Below are 22,428 nucleotides of genomic sequence, written 5' to 3' on the forward strand. Positions count from 1 at the left end.
GGAATAATAATATCAACACTTACTTGAGCAGGAAACAGAACACAATCTCATACGTGCAATTACGCCCGAAGAATGGCCCCAATGTTCCGCACAATGGCAGCAATGGCCCCGGAGTGGCTTATTTCGTTGTCGGGATTTTTATCGTGAATTGTTGGAATGTGTGATGCCGCACAGGATGGAGGCCGACTTCCGACTAGGTGGATTACATGAATGTTTATGATTGTAATATGTTATTTTATTGTGTTTTAATAGATATCATGACTCTTTGAGCTCCCGGTGCGACTCGACGGACTGCAGGCGGAGAAATCCATTTGCTCATTGTTTTTTGTCTCTTCCTGTTTTGAAGAGCACTTGGCCAGCAAACGAATCCGGGTTACATTTGTTGGCTAAATAAATTGGATTTATTACACAGTGGGCTAGGCTGGAAATCTGCTGAGCATGGCCACATTCCGTCCACTCGTAAATCTCGGCCGGCTTGAAGTGTCAGCTTTCGGTGCAGCAGCGAAAAGAAAAGGCTCGGCTTTTGGATTCGTTTCGCAATCCTTTCCCGGAATGAGAAAGGCTTGCCCAAGCAACGAGTAAGCGTAAGAGAAAAAAATATATATAGAAATTCAATAAATCCTCATGGAACATAAATCATAGCCATAGGTAGTATGTAATGCCTTTTTTCGGTGTGATTTATGGTCGAACCGAGTTTTGGCGGAGTAGTGCATTTTTGGTTTGATTTTATGGTTGGTAAACTTTTTAGTTACAACATATTTTGATTCGGTAGTATTATTTTATTAGTGCAAATGATTTTTACTACAAAACAAAGATCAACTTTTTTACAAGAAAATGATTGGTAAAGTTTCACGTGCTGTTCTCTAAAATCCCAGTTTGAAAAAACGCTAAATGCTAAGTTCCGAATTAACTGGCATTAAAAGGAAAGTCTAATTGGTAATCCTTCAGCAAATTAGCAGCATTTTCACGCATCGAAACAATAGCCATCTTTAGGCGTACCATCATTGCCGCGGCAGATGAATCTTCATTCGCAGCAGCAGCAGCATAAACAACATGACACAGCGTCGTCCGTTCATTCATCCAGTTCCGGAACAATGCAGCATGATTTATGGTATGCATACTTAAGCAAGGCTACAACAGCTCTTTTGACTGTACCTTACACGGGAAGTAGGACTTTTCATTCTATCCTTCTCTGTAGTTGTTACTCTGTCCCGCTGCCTGTGAGTGATAATAATCCCACTAATTACTTATTAATGAATTGCTTTCACTTCGCCGCATCCAGGAAAAATAATAGAGAGTGACGAGATGAGCGGTTTCGTTAAACAGATAAGTCACTACTGTAATATGTGTAATAATGGGTCTTACATTTTTCCGATTTTTAAGAAACGTTTGATAGTAAGTATTTGCAAATAGTGCTAAACTTTTAGTACAACGCTAGACTAGAGGCTAGATCCCCGGAATATACGAAATGATTGGTTTGATGCCAACAAGCGGTGAAGAGAAAAAAATTGCTTAGAAAATTATCTGAGCATTGCCACTAGGGAAAACTAGGTCAAATACAGACGAGCAAGAAACCAGTAAATAACGATTCTGAGCAGTAAAGAGCGCCAAAAGGGAAGACACAGATCGTGACATTTTTTGTCGAAGCACAAACTGAAAGTCGAGAGTGGCGAAGGAGTATGAACCACGAGCTACCGGTTCTGCTGGGAAAGATTTACATCGTACAACTGGCGAAAGTCGGCAGACTACGATGGGCCGGACATGTTGTAAAGATGCCGTGCGACGAAAACATTTCTCTTCAACAAATCTGCCGGCACCAGGAACATAGGGGCCCAACGTGCAAGATGGCTCGATCAGATGGAAAGCGACTTGCGACTTCTGAGACACTAGATCTGATCTGAGTGGCCCAAGATCAGGGCTTGAAAAGGGAACGCAACTTGACTGTGACTGCGTGAATGCGTACGCTTTCTGCATTCAACTTGCCCTTCGAAAACGATCATTTGACTGTGGTTTGAATCCCGTCAATCTGTCGCTTGCGAAGACTGCCGCCTACAGCCGTTATCAAGAAAAGCCACGAGTCGTTCTCCCGCTTTGCGTTCATATTGAAGAGTGTAAACGGCAAACTGACTGGGAGCATGAGGCGACGTATTTTTTCGTTTCATTTTTTTTTCTCCAATTCGGCTACCATTTGTGGGTTTATCATCCGGCATCGGTCCGACGCAAGCAAAATGTTTATTAGTGTTGGACGGCGTCCGCCGCATTCCTTCATCACATGTAGTGGTTGTTTTTTTTTTGTAGTACTACACTCAAATCGCATTTTACGCGAAGGATACGTCCCGCGTAAATCAAAATCACGTAAAAAAAACCGCGTAAATTCCAAAATTCGCGTAAAAAAACCCGCGTAGAATCCGAAATTTACGTAAAAAACCGCGTAAATTCCGAAATTTGCGTTAAAAAACCGCGTAAATTCCGAAATTCGCATAAAAACCGCGTAAATTCCGAAAATCGCGTAAATTCCGGAATTCGCGTAAAAAAACTGCGTAAATTCCGAAATTCGCGTAAAAAAAACCGCGTTAATTCCAAAATTCGCGTAAAAAAAGCCAAAATTTCGCGTAAAAAACTGTGGATTTCAACACTACGCACATCCGCGTAGATTCCGAAATTCGCGTATAAAAACCGCATAAATTCCGAAATTCGCGTTAAAAAAAACCGCGTAAATTCCAAAATTCGCGTAAAAAACCGCGTTAATTCCGAAAATCGCGTAAAAAAACCGCGTAAATTCCGAAACTCACGTAAATAAAACACGTAAATTCCGAAATTCGCGTAAAAAAACCGCGTAAATTCCGAAATTCGCGTAAAAAAAACTCATAAAAACCTGATTTAATCCACCTAGTGGTGAAAGGAACCTTTGTTATACGATCTTACTTGCTATTTGAGATAGAAATCGACACGTTTGGCATACATGAAATTTTTGGAAATTGAATTTTGAAAATTTTGATAGTTCCTTTTCTCATGAAATTGCTGAGTAAGTTGTTACTAATGAGGGTAAGTCCAAGTAAAAGTGAGTTGTAAGATGAAATATTTTTCTTTAACATATGCATTGCGTAGTAAAGGTCTAGTTTATAAGTTTTTGAACTATGCATAATTTCCTGTAATGCCATTCTATTTGATTCACAACAATAAAGTTTTCTTGAATAAATTTCATCAATTTTTATTAACTTTCGGTTACTCACGCTGTTGTATTTTGTACAACATATGTAGGTTTTTGAATGCCATATTGTTATAAAGTTACAAATCGTATATTACGTATATACTAACGTATATTCTTCGGTAAACTTGTTATGAGCAAAATTTCAGAATTATTCAATGCATTAATACTTTAAATTGTTAGGAAACAAGATTAGCATAAACCGACATCACAGAAACGAAGCAAGTAGCATGTGAGGTGTACCGCAATTGGCCCCAACTGGAATTTTTTTCGTTTCTTCATATGGAAAAATGATGTCTGTGTGCAGCAAAACTACCAACAAATGTAAAATGTTTAAAATGTATCCGTCTGTTGGTAGTCGAGTAATTCGGGGTCAAAATCAGGGTATTTTTTATAATCAAAGTTCTACAGTTCGTAAACAAGGAAACATAGAGGTATGCTATGTTCAGCAAAGTTGTGTATTTTTATTATTTATACAACTTTGTAGTACATGAAAAAGTCATACAACAATTACAAAAAGAGCTAAAATAGAAAAACTGATTTTTCAAATTCATATACAATAAATAAGATCTCTTCGTTGAAGAGATAGAAGGTTACTGTCTTCAGCAAAATTTCTTGTAATAATATGCTCTAAAACTTTGCAGAACACATCAATGTGTTATATTGAAACTGAAGGAAAATAATTTTTTTATTTCACTTTTAGGGGGATTAATCAAAATTCAAATTCTACCAGACGATAGAGCTTTCAATTTCAAGAAACTCTTCCAAAGGTTCGATAAACTTAAAACCAAGTTTTCCTAGTCAAAATTCTAGTGCGCACGTTTTCTTTGGTTTTGGGCTATTGTGCGCGCGAGTAACCGTGTTATAAAAGTTGGCGCGAGTGTTCGAGGGTTAATATCTTTTGACCGGTAAAACCAATTCTTATGAAATTTTGCATATATATTCGTAGTGTGAAAACCTCTCGTTTGATATTAAAATAATTGAAATTAGGTTATTTTTCTTGGTTAAAATCATTATAAATTATTGTTAATTTTGGTGTGGTGTATTGAATTACTCATAACTTTCAAACTAAACATCCAATCAAAAAACCATTCAATAGTGATCTATCCGGCTATATTATCTGCCAAATGAAACGAATAGCACGTAAATCGGTTTGGCCATCTCTAAGAAACAGGCGATCATTTGAACCTTGTCAAAACTGGTTTTTTAAGCATAACTTTCAAACCACTTGTTTGTTTTCAATAAAAATTGGCGTGAAGTTTAGCAATAGTAAGAGATTTTATTTGGTACTAAGATCGATGAAATCGGTTATGTGGTTCCGGAGAAAATCGTGTCACGTAATTTTCACATTTTTGCTTATAACTTTTAAACTAAAAGTCAGACCACAAAACCTTTTAATAGTGATATACTAGGTAAAAATACCTTTCAAATAAAAGTTATAGCAGACGAATCGGTTCAGCCATCTCCGAGAAATAGGCGATTGAAAATTGAAGCGCACACACATACACACATACACACACACACACACACACACACAGACATTGCTCATTCGTCGAACCTGATCGATTGGTATATGTGACACGGCCCTCCGGGCCTCAGATCGACTTCATGTTTTTCGACCAATTCCTAAACCTTTGTTATATTGTATAACAAAGGTAAAAACCGCGTAAAAAGCGACTTCAGTGTATATCATACGATAGCGCGGTTGCTTTTCGTTACTGTGGTGACTGCCAGTCAATTGATTGCTTGTGAACCTTGCTTGGAATGCTGCCAGTCAATTGACTGTTTGGCAGTCATGTGCTGCTCCATACGGTAAAGAAAACTTGATTGAAACGAACATGTAAGAAAAAGATCAGAATGCATTCGTTCGGCTGTACAATCGGAGGTATGGCGAACTACTGCCCAACAGTGCATTGAATGGAGACGACTACTTGAACCAGCACGGGCTCTATGCCAACGATGATGACGACGACGACGATTTTAAATCGCAAAGATAAACTAAGCATGACATGGTAGACAAAGCAGGGAAGGGGAAAGCCACTCTCTGTCACGACCGCCATTCCCATACATCTCTCTTGAAGTCGTCTGCAGGATCGATTTTACTACAGAGAACAGACGCAATTCTTCCGGAAAAATTTCTGTTGGTTAAAATCAGCTTAATATATTAATATATAGTACTAGTGTCACCCCCTCTATAGTTTCCTAACTAAATGATTCCTTTCTAGAGTAAATGATTTGCACACTGACAATAGCTTGAACTTTACACATGCGCCACCAGAAGCTAACTGTTTTGAGCTTATTGTAGAATTTTATGCGCCTTTAGCGACACCTTCTTTACAGTTTCCCAACTAATTTGATTTACGTTTTATCCAAGTGAGGACGTTTGGTTTGAATGTCTGTTCTCTTTGATTTTATATAGACAAAGACGTTCGTTATCGGTAACGAGAAACAGGAATAATTCTGACCTCTCATACTCTTATTTCATACGATAAACGAAAGACGGGAAGCAATTCGTCGTGTTGTGCAGCATCAATTACATGCTGTATTCTGTATAAACTTTGCAACAACGCTTGCTGTTAACCTCTATTATCATCGAAGGCGGCTTCAGCTGACAGCTGACAGGAATCTGTGGAAAGGTGGTAGATATTCTCAAGCGTATAAAAGTGTCGAAACTCGCTAGGAAATATCCGGCGTGATAGACTGTCAATCTGTACATGTGACTAGAAAAGCGATATTTCAATTAATTTTTTATAGCGGTAGTTTATACAATCGACGGAGCGATCGCTACTAAGTTTGTATAACGTTCTTCTTTACATAAGCTGGGGGATCCACAGAGGGCATTCAATCTACACCTATAAAAATGGATTTCTGTCTGTCTGTCCCTATGTTCCTTATAGAATCGAAAACTACTGAACCGATTGGCGTGAAAATTTGCGTGTAGGGGTTTTTGGGGTCAGGGAAGGTTCTCTCGATGGCAAAAGACTCCTCCTCCCCGCTAAGAGGAAGGGCTCCCATACAAATCTATACCTATAAAAATGGATTTCGATCTGCCCTATGTTCCTTATAGAATCGAAAACTACTGAGCCGATCGAAATGAAAATTTGCATGTAGGGGTTTTTGGTGCCAGAGAAGGTTCTTATGATAGTTAGAGATTCCTCCCCTAACTAAGTGGGGGGGCTCCCATACAAATGAAACACAAATTTCTGCATAACCCGAGAGCTAATGAAGCAAATGAAACAAAATTTTACATGTGGGTGTTTTTGGAGACAAGAATTTTTTCTATGGTGAATTGAGATCTCTCCTCACTTTAGGAGGGGAGGAGGGCTCCTATACAAATGAAATACAAATTGCCTCATAACTCGAAAACTAATTATCAAATGAAGCCATATTTGGCATGTGGGTGTTTTTGGAGGCAGGAATTTTTTTTAATGATGGTTTGAGACCTCTCACCCCTGTGGTAGAGGGATAAGAACTCTCATTCAAACAAAACAGAAATTTTTGCGTAACTCAAAAACTAATTGAACTCAAGAAATTTTAGACTCTTTCATGAAACATTAATCAATAACAATACCACCAAAAACTATCAATAGTAACATTAGATAATTCAGCGCGAGACGGCCACAGGCCGCGAGTGTTGCCGGCGACCTACCATCAACAGCGCCGGTCACTGCGGGGCGCAGGCAATGGGGGGAGTTGTTTTCTACTTTACTGTGAGGAAAAGTTGTATATTAAAACACCCATGAGCTCCCCAGAAACTTGCAAAACTCGAGATTGTGACAAAGGTCATCCGAGATTCACGATTTATATACAACACAGTTTAATTTGTGGCAATACGAAGTTTGTCGGGTCAGCTAGTTATCTATAACTATGCTGAAGAAAGTTTGTCTGTATCTTTTGTAGTCACGATGTTACAATGCTTGTACCTCATTAGTAACCAAGTGAAGGTTCATTTGTCTTTGTCAAGTGGCCCGTGTAAAGGGCTGAGACGGTACTGTCAAATGAATCAAAATTGAGTCAAAGTGATCGGACCGTCCCTGCTCGAGAGTGTCCCCGAGCAGCGCACGAAACACATCATTCGGTCCAATCTAGCTCTGATCAGTTGCGTTAGTTTATTCGGAAAATCGTATTCCTGCATTATGTACGTACCATAACCGGTCTCGATCGACTGTATCGGATGCTGCTTTGAAATATGATGCGTGGGCACGTTGTACTCCCGACATTTCTGCCAGATCTTTCAGCTGTTATTGACCAACAAAACAAAATAAAAATGATTCGATACGAATATGGAATATTCGACATGGTGCCGCCATAATAACGACGATCTAGAAGAATGGATATTATGGTTATGATTCTGCCATGTTTGCAATTAACCTTGAAGCCGTTAAAGAGTTGTGTTCAGAGTTGGAATGGTTATAGTCTCTTAAATATTTTCATCTACAAATTGCAAACAACTAATAAGTACTCTTATAGTAAATGAACTCAGTTTTGAATAGCTTTGAAAACAAAAATTTGGTAGAGTGGATTCAAAAGTTGACTATTTGCCAAGAGCCTAAATAGGACTTTTTTTATTCATAATCTGAGTTTGTCCATTTTGAGGATATTCTAAGAAGTTTTAATCAAGTCTTAGGTAAGGCCAATTCGTTATCTTTGACATCAATTTTGGTGGTTGAAATCTCTTGTTATTTGAAATAAAAACGATACACTGCAACACACGTTTACATGCGTCTTTCTATATTCCCAAATCCAACGAATTCTTGGCACATCGCAGAGGAGTCATATTAGAACTGATTTTCTCTTTCCATACCCTCCAAAGCATGGGTGGAAAGGGGGTTCCAATTTTAATGAGATTTACGAAAAATCTCTCTTTCTCTCGTCTTCATTTCACGGGTATCCACAGCCCGAATCCCGCATGAGTTATTATAAATCTTGACACCCGACCCGACGAACTCCCGGTCCCGGAGAAGGGTTGCACTGGCAGCAGATTAAACCAGGGATTTAACCTTCGCCTTTGTCGACGTTGTTCAATGTCGGATCGGTTTAGCCCAGTACAGTAGTGCAGCAGTGCTGGGATGAAGCACCATGCTTTTGAGCCAACAAAAGCCAATTGGTTGTTGAAATTGTATTAAACATTTAGCTGTCGGTTCCCCCTCCCCCCGTTCCCTGCGTCGTGTTTCAACTGTGGAGGTGATTATGTGAGGTACTGATGTGTTAAAGAAAGATAAAACTCATCTTCGTTTGCGTTGTCGTAGGCTGCGCTGCGGCTGTTTTAGTCTCTCTCTAAACTCTAACCTCTGTACAGACTACAGACATTCACTCTAGTCTTCAAGCAGAGCTGGATGTTATGATTTCCACCTAACCTATAAGGGTGGCCTCTTAAGGGAGAATTTTCTCAAGTCAATTGCAATCGCAAGCACCCTATAGCATCGCTTCCGTTTTTCGGTATCGAGTTTTTCGGAGGCAATTTCCCAACCAGCGCCAGTCGACGACGACGAAGGCAGATTTATAGATGCTCTTTTCGTTTAGCTTCAGATTTATCAGCTCTCACCTTTCGACGCTGCCGTTTCTGCCGTGTGCGGTTAGAGTGACTATCCCGCCCTCTGCCTATTTAGCTTCGAATTAGTGCTGCGAAGTTAGTAACCCGAGCGCGCCGCACACTCGGGCAAAGGTGCCTTCCCAGAGCCAGATTACATTATATGGGAATAAAACATTGATCCTCTTGAAACTAAACCAGGCAGGGGCAGCCGGCTGCCTACTCGAACGTTGCTGCCTTTCCGGAAGTCAGTTCCTGGAGCGCCCGTGTGTGCCCTGCCGAGCCGTGTTCAGAAGCGAACAAGCGTATAAATTATATGAAATAGTAAAAAGATTAAATTTAGCATTAAATTTAATTGAGACTGAGTTTAATACAATTTTGTTTGCGGCCTGCTCCGTTCCGTCGCGCCGCGCCGGTTGGGTTTGTCCTCGGGACGTCCGGAAGTAAGCGTTTTTCCTCTGGTCGCTCGTCGTTTACGCTGCTGGTTGGGAGCAGGTATAGAAGAGCTTGTCTTTTGCGGGCGCGGGCGGCGGCGGTCAGGTTTCACTCCGACCGGTTACAAGGTAAAGTAGTAGAGTATAGTAACGGTGTGCGGTTTGGCTGATGACGTTTTTCCCCGAAGTTTTGGCTTTCCGCTTCCGTCGGTGCGTGTGTGGAGGCTGTATTTCCGGATCTTTCCATTTTTGCGCTTGTGGCTAGTCCCTCGAAGAGCGAGTGCCCTGGTTGGGACACACGGAAAGAAGCGGATGTGTGCGTGGAAGTACATTTTCGTATGTAGTCACGAGGTTACATATGGTTCGGTCATCACCGGACCGGAGCTGCCGTTTTCATAGGTCTTTTGGTCCCACTGAGGAGGAAGAGGAGAAATTTTAATTTATTTATGCATTGAAAAGCGAAATGCTGAGACTTAATTATGATGGCAAATGAAATCAAGCTTCTGGACTGGGGATAATATGTATTCTCATATTTTTTTACTTCTGAACTAAAACTGTACTGAATCTGAACTGCAGCTGTCTTGAAAGTGACTAGAAATTAACCTAAGCTGAGTTAAAGCTGGACTAGAATATAAGTGAAACTAGACTGATTGTGAACTGAAATGTTATGAAAATTTACTTTTAAATTGAAATAAGTTTGATTTAATTGAACTAATATTTCAATTCAATGGAAATTCCTAAACACTGTGGCAAAAACGAGGAAAGCAATCAGAAGAATTATTCCTACTTCACAAATACTTACAATACAAATACTGTGTTCTACGTAATCATCAAAGAAATTTTCATTGACACCAATACAGAGTTCCCATTTGATTGGCAAAAGAAGGAAAGGTTGGACATGGGCTAGATTAATCTTGAGCTGCATAAAAGCGGACACCGTTCCGGGGTGAAGTGCATTAGTTTCGTTGATACGGCCGGCGGGCAGACATAGTTGCAGTTCTCGTGTTATCTCGTGTTGTTGTTGACAAGAAAGACAACCAAAACAGATAAGCTGAAACAATGACCACCCCAATTAGGCTGCAATCGTCGGACGGAGAGTCGTTCGATACGTCGGTTGAAATCGTGAAATGTTCCGGAACGTTGAAAACCATGATCGAGAATCTGGGACTGGATTTCACCAACGAGGAATCCGTTCCGCTGCCGAACGTGAACGCAGCCATACTTCGGAAGGTGCTAGAGTGGGCCACCCAGCACAAGGACGATCCAGTGCCGATTGACGACGACGACGATGAAAACAGGGAGAGACGGACCGACGATATCTGCCAGTGGGACCGGGATTTTCTTGGCGTCGAGCAGAGCACTCTGTTCGAACTGATTTTGGCGGCCAACTATCTGGATATCGGGGCTCTGTTGGATACCTGTTGCAAAACGGTTGCGAACATGATCAAAGGTAAAACTCCGGAGGAGATTCGAAAGTTATTTAACATTAAAAATGATTTTACACCGGAGCAGGAGGAACAGATCCGCAGAGAAAATGAGTGGTGCGAAGAGAAGTGAGTTTAACCTGGAAGAAAAGTTTAGTTCTGAATAAATATTACATTTAAATTTTTAATTAACACAGTGTTTAGTTACTCATTGAAAGAAAAGCAACTGAGTAGTGTCTTAAGTTTTGACAAACAGGTGGCAAAAGCAGATTTTCCACTCTCTCCCCTTTAGGCCTTGTCTCGCCCTGGAGACACTATCAACACCTTTGTTTCATTACTTTCTTCTACTGTTCCCTCCATCGATTGTAAAAAACTACCGTTCAAAACAGTTATTTACAGAGCTTTACTTGTTAAACATAAAATCTGTAACTATTTGAACCTTTTGTCTGGGCTTTCTCGGTTTTTGTTGCATTGTTTATACACAGTTGTTCGTATCAGTTTTGAGTGAATGAGTCACTTGAGGTCTCGAAGCAAAGAGAACAACAGAATGCCAAAAAGTGATAAGCAGAACAGGTTTGTGGTGATTGTTGATGTCAAACAGACTGCAGAAGAAAACTAAACAAGCTTGTACGGCTTTTCGGAGCGACCTTGTAAAGGAATGGATTTGATCAAAAAGGACGTTGCTGCGGTGAATGATCCATGATGATTGTATTAACGAAAATGCAAATGAAAACGACCTTATCGCAAGTCAGTGATGTACTCTATTTATTAAATGGAGACTTGCTGCATTACTTTTACTGTTGATGATGATTATTATGATATGCTGATGTTGCTATCTCGATAGTTGACGCTCGACCTTTTTCTAGAATGCTGCCACGTGAAGGAGGCAGCAAGCAGTCTTGTATTGTTTCAATTAGCAATTTTCAATCAACGAAATGACGTTTTCGGAAGGTATTTGCGGATCTGACCGTTCACCTCATCTCAAATTGGTTTTAAATCGGATCAGATAAGAGAAGCTACGTCAATGAAAATTTAACACCAATGAGAAGATGACTAAAAGCCAACAACATGCCTCACAATCCGAAACAGCTGGTAAACTACATCTGTCAGAACTTGGAAACGAACGAAAACAGATCTAACATGATGTCAGTACTTGTCTAGAGATTCTAAAGTCGGCTACCTTTGGAGTATCTCGTGCCTCCTGTTTCAAAGCCCGCTCGTCGGATCACCGTCTCAAGAGCGATGTTGAATAGCATGCAGGAGAAGTCATCATATCTCAACGCTCGCCACGTCTCGAAGAAACTTACGAGTGTCCCGAGATGCGTACGAAACACAACATTCGTTCCAATAATAGCATCAGTTTGTCCGGAAAGCTGTGTTCGAGTATTATCTGCCATAGAGGGACTCGAGCAACTGTATCGTATGCTGCTTTGAAATCAATAAAGATGTGATGCGTGTGATGCATATTGTAGTCCCGACATTTCTACAAGTTATGCAAAGTCGTGAATCCCACGAAGCCCGCTTGATAATTAATTGTGTAAAGCCGTTGCCAGCATTTCTCGGCCATGCTTGTAAAGCTTAAAGTGGATGGCGATCCCTACTGGCGAATTTGTTGGTCTTAGGTAACCCGCTTTCTCGTTTGATTTCTTGGAGATACATACTATCTCCCATGGGCATTCTTACGTTAACATCTATTCCATCTTCTTCTTTCTTCTTCTGTCGGGTACTCTCACCACTGCGTCCATTATTTTGAACTATTGATCTATTCCGTCTACTTTGAGGTCTACTTTACGTCTACCATTGAGGTGTTTGCTTCACCGCTTGTTGGCATTCTCCATCGAACCAATCATTACGCAGATTCCGGAGGTATGCACTTAGTATCGCGGTAGCGGCCTCTCCGATGTATTCCGTTTAACTCCGCGGAAGAAGGTAGCCCAAACAACCAAAAGTTCGGATTCTACTTGACGGGCGAACTTCAAAGTTCACAATTAGTTCAAATTCAGTTCCGTGGAACTTTTTTGCCACGATCCTGAGGAGAAAAAAGCGCCAAAAGGAGGACAGAGATCGTGAAGAATTGGAGCAACTATTCCGAGCTAATGACACGCGCAAGTTTTATGAGAAGGTGAACCAAACTCGGAAGGGCTACACACCGAAACCTGACATGTGTAGGGACGAGGGAGGGAATCTAATTACAAACGAGCGCGAGGTGGTCGACAGGTGGAAGCAGTTCTTCGATGAACACCTCAATGGCGAAGTCGCAGAAGGAGGCGGAACGGAAATTAACCTAGGAGCGCCCATGGAAGATAGTGATGTCCTAGCACCTGATCTCCAAGAAGTCAAACGAGAAATCAGGTTGCTGAAGACCAATAAAGCCGCTGGGAAGGACCGCCTACCGGCAGAGCTTTATAAACATGGTGGAGAAACGCTAGCAAAGGCTCTACACTGGGTTATTTCGAGGATTTGGGAGGAGGAAAAGTTACCGGAGGAATGGATGGAAGGAGTGGTTTGTCCCATCTACAAAAAGGGTGATCGGCTAGACTGCTGCAACTATCGCGGTATTACGCTGATAAATGCCGCCTACAAGGTACTCTCCCAGATCCTGTTACGCCGGCTGTCACCGATAGCACAAGGTTTCGTAGGGAATTATCAGGCGGGTTTCATGGGGGCTCGCGCAACTACGGACCAAATTTTTACTATCCGACAGATCTTGCAGAAATGTCGGGAGTACAACGTGCCCACGCATCACATCTTTATTGATTTCAAAGCAGCATACGATACAGTCGATCGAGACAAGCTATGGCAGATAATGCACGAATACGGTTTTCCGGACAAACTGACGCGACTGATCAGAGCTACATTGGATCGAGTGATGTGTTTTGTACGCATCTCTGGGACACTCTCGAGTCCCTTCGAGACGCGACGAGGGTTGAGACAAGGTGACGGTCTATCCTGCATGCTGTTCAACATCGCTCTTGAGGGGGTGATCCGACGAGCGGGCATCGAAACGAGAGGCACGATTTTTACCAAGAGCAGCCAACTTCTAGGCTTTGCAGATGACTTTGATATCATAGCCAGGAACTTTGCGACGGCGGAGGCAATCTACGCCAGACTGAAAGCGGAGTCTAGGAGAATTGGGCTAAAAATAAATGCGTCGAAGACCAAATACATGAAAGGAAGAGGCTCAAAGGAAACAAATGTGCGCCTCCCACGGACGGTAACCGTTGACGGCGACGAACTAGAAGTGGTAGAAGAGTTCGTGTATTTGGGATCGCTGGTGACCGCGGACAACAACACTAGTAAGGAGATCCAGCGGCGCATCCAAGCGGGAAATCGGGCCTACTTTGCCCTTCGTAAAACGCTACGATCAGGAAGCATACGCCGCCGCACGAAGCTAACAATGTACAAAACCATTATTAGACCGGTAGTTCTTTATGGACTTGAAGCCGTGACGCTGCTTACGGAGGACATACGCGCCCTTGCCGTGTTTGAGCGGAAAGTGCTGCGGACGATATTTGGCGGAGTACAAACTGAAAGCGGAGAGTGGCGGAGGCGTATGAATCACGAGCTACAGGCACTGCTTGGGGAGACTCCCATCGTACATCTAGCGAAAGTTAGCAGGCTACGGTGGGCCGGACACGTCGTAAGGATGCCGGACGACTGTGCTGCGAAAATAGTCCTCTTCAACAACCCCACCGGCACCAGGAACAGGGGGGCCCAACGTGCACGATGGCTCGACCAGGTCGAGAGCGATGTGCGACTTCTGAGACGACTAGGAAATTGGCGACGAGTGGCCCAAGACCGAGTTGAATGGAGACGAGTGCTTGAAACAGCACGAGCCACCCCGGCTCTATGCTGCTGAAGAAGAAGAAGAAGAAGAAGGGAACTTTCTTGCTGATTAGTAGTGTGTGTCAAGTATAAGAAGAACTAAATGCTTCAAGAAGTATTGTGAGTACCTCATGGATACATTTTACGCATTAATGCATAACGAATGGGTTCAAATCCAACAGTAGGTATAGAAGTTTAGTTAGTAGAAGGTAGAAAGATAAAAACAGAACTTATCTTATTTTGGTTTCTCAGGTTTCTGTCGAAGCTGCTTAGAGTTCAATGCAGCGAACTCAAGGCAACTTCAAAGTTCGGTTGATAGCTTAAAAATGAAGCTGCTTAAAACGAGACCTTTAAACCCAAGGTATTACTTTTTTGATCTCCAAAAGAGGAATGATATTCTTAGCACTTATTTGATGCCACCTCAAACTGCTTGATTGGTGCTAACTGCTGCAGCAACTCAGTTTGATTAATACTATGGAATGCTTCAGTTTTGATCCAGCTGAAGATTACCGTATTATAAATGAAATTTACCGCATCAAATCTAATGCAGTTGGACTTGATAAAATTCCTATCAATTTCAAAGGGTTGCACAATGGGCAAAAACGAGTTCGTAATCCCAAGAATTAGAAGCCGCTGGTTTGGAATCTTACAAGATATCTATTCTTACGTAAAAAATGCAAGAAATTGATTGGTGATGGTTTCACCCTGCGCAAACTTCGGTAAGTGGTTCATTTTGCCCTATTTTACCCAAAAATCAAATTAAAAGCTAATTAAACAGTCTTAAAACTTATTTGCCGCCCGTGAAACATACCCAAATAGCTTCCAAATTTTGTCAAAACTGTCATTTTGTCAAATTTTGTCATCGATTTAGTACAGAGATGAATTCACAATCGGTTCGTTTTGCCTGATTCTCTCTTAGATAGACAAAAACACGTTCATTTGCTTTTGCGTAAAAAAAATCGTAATTTTTCCACGATGGTGTCTTTGAAGAAGTTTATCAATAAAATACAGTGCATCTTTTCAAACTAGCAAGGTGATCTTATATTCATCTATCAGGGTGATACAATTTTTTGTTTTTTTGAATACGTTCAAAAAAAGATTTTTTCTTCGGAAAAATTATAGAACACACTAAAATGAGCAACTTTGCTGAATATAGTAACTATCTATCTTTTGCTTGTTGCGAGATATAATGATTTATTTAAAAAGTACACATAAAAATCAATTTTGCTCAATAGCTCCGCATCCAATGAATTTATTGCTTTCAACTGTTCTCCAAAGTTATTCAGTATGATAAACTACACATTTTTTTGCACACTGTTTTTACCTTTGAGTTAGTTTTAATCGCTTTAATTAGATTATCTATGTATATGGGAGTGATTTGGGAGAAATGGACTATTCTTGCATTTCGCACAGTATAAAATGGATGGAATTTGATTCTTCTGATGTTTCGACAAAATTTGGAAGCTATTTGAGTTTGTTTCACGGGCTGCAAATAAGTTTTTATACTGTTTAATTAACTTTTAACATAATCTTTGGGAAAAATAGGGCAAAATGGACCACTTCCCAAAGTCTGCGCAGGATGAAACCATCATCAATCAGTTTCTTGTATTTTTTTCATGTAAGAATAGGTATCTTGCAAGATTCCGGCTTCTAATTCTTGGGATTACGAGCTCGTTTTTGCCCATTGTGGGTTGGTGTAAATAAACCCTCTTTCTGAACCTGTTACTTCACGTGTACCACAAGGACCCAAGCAACAGAGCTTGTTATAGAATAGTGTAACATTACATACATCAGAACTTCTCTATTACCAGAAAAGCGCAAAAAAAGTAAGTCTAATGAAAAACAATTGAAAGAAGTATGTATCAGGTTATTTCATACAATTTTAAAACGTTATTATAGCATAAGCTACAACTTGTACATAATAAAAACTTCGTGTTGACATGTTGAGAAAAACAAACATTATTCATTTGATATCAGCTGTCAAAAAAATTCATGTTATCACAAAACATCTTAAAACCTTTGATGGTTTTTCGGCTTTTCAGTCAATATGATGTAGCAAACGAGTGTTTTGCCTTTACATATCCGACGTTTCGGTGATTTATTTCACCTTTTTCTAAGAATTAAAAGATGAAATAAATCACCGATCACGTCGGATATGTAAAGGCAAAACAATCGTTTGCTACATCCACTTGACTGAAAAGCCGAAAAACCATCAAAGACTAATAATTTACAGTCGATAAACCCACTCCCTCTACTTAATAATAGCAACACATGTTTTCAAAGTACGTTTATAGTACTCTTAAAGGACTACTTTCCATGAAGATTATTTTCTAACTTGTTTTGTGTGTTACTTGGGGATCAATGCTTGGCCCGTTACTGTTTTCACTTCACGTTAATGATCTATCTATCACAAGTTGTGCATGAATGTGGAATTCATGTGTTTGTCTATGATAACAGGGAGTTCCATTGAAGCAGCACCTACTAGATTCGTAGTTTTTTTGCGTTTTGTTAAAATAGGAGAGGGTCGCAGGTTGAACCGGATTAATTGGATGCCAATTACTGGCCTAGGATGGCCAATCCTCTAAACTTCTGTGATTCAAGGATTGAAGTGCCTGGTAGAAAAATTGGGTTCGAATCCGGTTATAATTGGCACCCAATATGGCCTAGTTCAACCAGCGGATCTCTCAGTTTTGGTTAAAAGCAACGAGCTACAAGCCTAATAAGTGTCTCGACCTTCGTCTCCTTCATATTTTCGTTTTGCGTCCCACCCTAGGGATACTATAAAACATCTTTCATTACTTTCAGTTCGCAAGTAACAATTCTAAGTTTTATTACGTTCCTCTAGTTGTTTTCATGACTAATCTCATAAAACCGCTAATAAAGCTAGGAAGCTCCACTTCCACACTTCACAAGGTTTTTATAACCACTTTAAAAATTAGGTTATAAGCTCAAGTAGTCGTATCCCAAGCAGCACCATTTGTTGCATGAAGGGTTACGCAACTATAATTGAAACATTCAAATATGGTAAAAGTTCGCATCAGTCACCTTTATCGAACTGTTACGTGATTGAAAAAGCGCAAGAGGTGGAGCCTATATGCAACCAATTGTTACACAGATGTTTTATGGAACATCAATGCGCGTTATCTATCCATTCGCGACTACGATACTGAAAGAGACTTTAAGCCTGTTCGCACTCCCACGAAATCCTATGCCGCGTTGTGAAAACAAAAACAAAAATACTTTCTTCTCTTTTTTCCTCGCACAAAAACCAAACAATTATGAACAACTTCACCACGAATTATATTTAGCGGGAACCGGGATTTACTCTCTGGTCTCCAAGACGAAAATTATGTACATTAATATCCTTAATGCGACTTCAGTTTTTTGGGCCTATTGTGAGCTAATCTCCATGCCATTCAAAATTTACCGTGCAAAATATAATTTTGCTTTGTATTATTTGATGCGCCTCGTGAAAGTTGTTAATTTATTAATTTTCAAGTTTAAAGAATTAACCCAGCCAGATTAAGAATTCGTTTACGATGGAAAAATGCGGTGTAAAGTCGAACTAGATACTGTAATCAAATAATATTTTAGTAAATGCCATGGATTCCTGATGAATGTTCGTGCAATTATTGTTAAAATAAAAACATTCCTTCGCTGAAAAATATTTTTTCATAAAAATATGGCGGTATATGATGTTTGGTTACATTTCATTTAACAATATACCGTAATCAACATGATGCAACATCATGTGACATTATTGTTTAGCAATGGCATTATAATAACACGATGTTGCGATGAAGTTTCATGTTACTAGATATAGACTAATATATTTGTGACAGCCAGTATAAGTATTGGATAACCTGAATTCAACATATTAATAACATGAAGTTGCTTATTTGTTGCGTGTTTCAATACTGTAACCGGTGAAGTTTTTTGCAATTTGAACAAGACTTAATAGCAACATGGAAGATGTTGCAAGTGCTGCTTGGGATGATGCTATGCTGAAAGCAGTATTAAAACCGAATAAGTTTTCGCTGCTTGACAACTACCGTCATAATTTAATAAAGCTTTTCGCTGTTCGCTCTGGTAAAAAGTTAAATCAGTCCGTCAGCTTTGTTGTCTTGAAAATACATCCGTGAGCAGAAAAGTTTTACTGTTAGATCATCCTGAGTGATTGGTTTATAGTGACCATAATAAAATATCCCATGTAAAGCAAAGCCTTGGGATTAAACGTCTTTCTAGGACTTGACCCTTCTTTATCGACAGACTTCGCGGTCGGCTGTTAGAGTACGCAACAGTTACGGGGCTAGTGCAAAATCCTGCTGACTCTATCTGGCAGCACCGCTTAGCCGAGATTTGAACATTCGACGACTGGCTTGTTTGACCAGCATCGTACCTAGACGGTAACCGGGCGGTTAAAATATCCCATTTAATAATCAATAAAATTTCAGCAGTCTCCGTTGGCTTGCAGCATATGCGCATTAAATTTTAGCGTGCATGAGAGTGATCGTTCGATAGGGTTAATGAGATAATCAAATCGATACATCAGCGTAGAGTTACGCTTTCGCCTATCAAGTTAGTATGTGTCTGGATGTGAATCGCTTTGTAAAATGACAGCTTTTTGCCATCCTTGTGCTGGTATCGATTACCATATCATAACTTTGGTCTTTTTGATAGCTGGTTTTAAAGTTTTCTTCTACCCTTCATCGCTTGGAAAGGCTACTGTATTTTTTTTTATTTACTCGTATAGGGTCGAGAATCCATATTTTGCCAGGAGCCATATTTCGCCAGTTTGATGAATCCAAAGCCTTTTTGCATATTTTTGGCAGACTTAAAAGAAATTATTTGACGAATTGACAAAATTGATGTCCTCAATTTTTCCAATTCGTCAAATAATTTCTACGCTATGAATTTACTGGGTCATGATGTAAAATACTTTGGAAATGGAAGAAGTGCGAAGAATGCGCGATCTGTGCGAAGAATGATTAATTGGATGAACTGGAAAATTTTGATATAGACCAGAAATATATCGGGTAGTGCACTGACAGGTGGGGCTCGCACCCACGATCTTTCGGATGGTACCCAAAAGTTTTACTCACTAAACTACTGCCGTCCGTTCTATTAGGTAGTCTAATATCTAATTTTGTTTAATTCTCTCAATTCTACTGTTTCCCGTGTACGCACGACGTACTTCCCCTGCGACGATATTATTTTTGTATAACTGCTCTTTGTTTCTACCGCCGAGAAGATAGACTGTTATCTGCTCGGTCAGTGCGATAGAAGCAAGCAGTGCGTTGCCGACAGCTGCTGCGGCAAGTCTCGTGATTAAAACCACCGAGTCTGTTTTTTTCTTTTGGATATATGTCCACAACAGGATTAGGTAGCTAGTAAAGCAGATTTATCAGTGTTGCCTTATAGCGTACGCGACTGACGACTCCGAGAATGAAAGCCGAAAATTCCGAGACAGTGAAGAAGGCCCTGCATAAGGGATACCAAGCGGATTCGTTCAGAAAAGCGGTAAGAAGATAGGCAAATAGAAAGGCAAACAGAGGAGGCATGCGGTAGTTAGTAGAGGAGGGACGACGTGGCTATCAGGAAGCAAAAGCAAAAGGCAAGGTTAAAGGGCATTTCTTCTAGCACGAATCTTAGTTTGAAACTTTTTCCGAAAAAAAAACAAATTTTAAGCCATCATTATTACATAATCACAGGCAGCCTTCCATTAGTGCCTCTTGGAATAATTCATCCTACCAATCTAAAGTGATTGAAATAAGGCGCAGCTTCCGGGGGCGAATAAAAATCACTCCAAAAAGTCAAAATCGACAAACAATAAATGCCTATCACACCGGAACCGCAGTTCCCAGTCCCGGCGGCGGTGCCGGTTGATTCTCAAGAGACTCTCGAAAGAAGAAAAAAAAAACTTTGCAATTGAATATATCCCGGAAGATTCGTCAATTCGGTCGGGCCGAACCAAAGTGTTGGTCAGTTCAGATTTACCCCAAGCCGTACTCCTCCGGTGCTCAGAAACTCTTGAAGGGGTTTGATTGTCGGGTCGCCAGCTGGACGACGGAAACTGTCAAATTTCCTTTCCATTCAGATTTGTTATCGGATTTCCATACGTAATCGGAACCGAAGCGACCGTAGGTAGGTAGGTAGGTAGGTAGGTGGGGACCACGTGAGTGTCTCACGAGAGATTCTTCACCGTCGATGATGCGGAAAAGATTGAATCTGAAAATTGAAATTTATGGTCCGGCAATAGGTGGGTACGGTTTTGTGGTTGGTGCACTAGCTAGTGGTTTGGCTGCCCTTCGGGGGAATCTATTCCATGCTACTGCTGCTGCTGGTTTCTCGTTGGGGTTTTGCTGGTTTGCAAATATGAATATTTATTACAGCTCTACTCTACAGATGCGTTGTCCGATGATCATCGTCGGTCGGTGTGACGGCTGCTGGGGATGATTTGACTTTTGGAAAATTGCTGTTTATTTATGGTTTTTTTTCTTCTTTCGTTCCTTTCGCTATTTGCCATCCGTCACGTAGATGTACTCAATTCTGAATGGGAAAAGGACAAAGGGTACAGGACGCAAATTGGAACCAAATCTCAGTTCTAATTCCGAAGAGAAGGGTTTGATGGAAATGTGTACAATATTTCGGCCATAATTGTGTGGATTAAAGATGACAGATTGAAACTTGAACAGCACCGAATCTCATCCAAATTCAGCTGGCTGTATTTACTTTCTCCTTCAGCGGCAAACCAAGTCCAGGACTTTGACCAATTGTTCAAGGCCGTGCAGTGCACTCGTGACAAACTTCGTCCATCAAATTAAAAACTTAGCCGCCGTTCGTTGCCGTCTGCCGCGAATGATGAGCCGGCTCTTATCGTAAAGAAAACAAAAAATAAAAAAAAGAATAACTAGGTTTCCAACTTTTCAAATAGGAGTTGTTCTTGGCAAAACAAACTTTCTGCTCTGGTCCTTCTGGTGGGGTGACCAGCCTCGTATTATCGCATACACCTCTCTCGATGACGACGACGGCAGCGGCGGCAGACTTTCTAAAAGTGGGCTAAAGATGCCGAAGTTTTTCACCCCCCTCTGCGTCTCCGCTTTTGTGTGATGAGTAATTTATGGTTCCCTATCTCCGTTCCCAGCCACGCAGCCAGTTGGCTATCGATCGGCCAGGGCAGGCAGCAGAGCCAAGTGCCAAGCCCAAGTCCCAACCCAACCCTCGCCCGGGTGCATGTGATTATCGTCCGTGCAGCGAAGGAAATGAGCCACAGTCTGCCTGCCGGTAGATGACTCTTTCACCGCTAGGCCCGGTCGGCGGATTATGGAAAGTTAAGAAAATCGATTTCGAATTACTTGGAAGGAAGCTGTGTGCATCGGGAGCAATCGATCTGAGGATGCGAAAATTAGAATTTACTTTTTAGACGAGGCGAGCAGAATTTAAGAACAGTATTTTCCCCCATAACCATAACCAGAAAGTGATATAATTATTGACGAATCGACAATGTCGCTCTAATTTCGCTGCCTCAGCAGCAGCAGCAGCATACGCATACGTGCTGGTAATTCAATAAACTTTTTATTCGCCTTCTTGCCATTGAACGTGATCCAGTTGTGGTGTCCTGATTGGCATGTATTCAAACTCTGCGCTTTTCCCCCGCCCCGCGGTGGCACTCTTTCCCAGTGGAAATGTTTTGATGAATCCTTAGAAAAAGAAAATCCGTAATGTTCATCCAATTATGATTATTTTTCTTCACTAGCTCATCGTTTGTCATCTGAACCGTTTTCATCAGGATTTTTTTTCTGCTCCTCATCTCGTTGCTCGGATCATTCCTTCAATCTAGTCTCAGCATCAGCACCAGCACGGAGGAGGAGCAGAATGCCGTGCAAATTGAAATCATCAAAACATCGTTTGCATTTAAATGAGATATTATCGATAATTCTTCCATTATAACGCACGCTGACACCGGAGCACGGCAATAATCCGCCAGTCGCATCGGCATCGATGGCG

The 22,428-nt window shown here is 40.9% G+C and overlaps 1 protein-coding gene across 1 annotated transcript; it reads left to right on the plus strand.

Annotated features, from left to right (window-relative positions):
- Nucleotides 1-10,231: 10,231 nt before the first annotated feature.
- On the plus strand, nt 10,232-10,729 carry LOC128737389 (S-phase kinase-associated protein 1-like). Its single transcript, XM_053832019.1, has one exon. The coding sequence runs from the start codon at nt 10,232-10,234 to the stop codon at nt 10,727-10,729; it is 498 nt and encodes a 165-aa protein (XP_053687994.1).
- Nucleotides 10,730-22,428: the final 11,699 nt, after the last annotated feature.

The sequence above is a fragment of the Sabethes cyaneus genome, chromosome 1 (genome assembly GCF_943734655.1).
Source record: "Sabethes cyaneus chromosome 1, idSabCyanKW18_F2, whole genome shotgun sequence".
Lineage (NCBI taxonomy): Eukaryota > Metazoa > Arthropoda > Insecta > Diptera > Culicidae > Sabethes > Sabethes cyaneus.

Excerpts from the sequence above, each read along its gene's own strand:
- LOC128737389 (XM_053832019.1), top strand. The coding sequence starts at position 10,232 with ATGACCACCCCAATTAGGCTGCAATCGTCGGACGGAGAGTCGTTCGAT.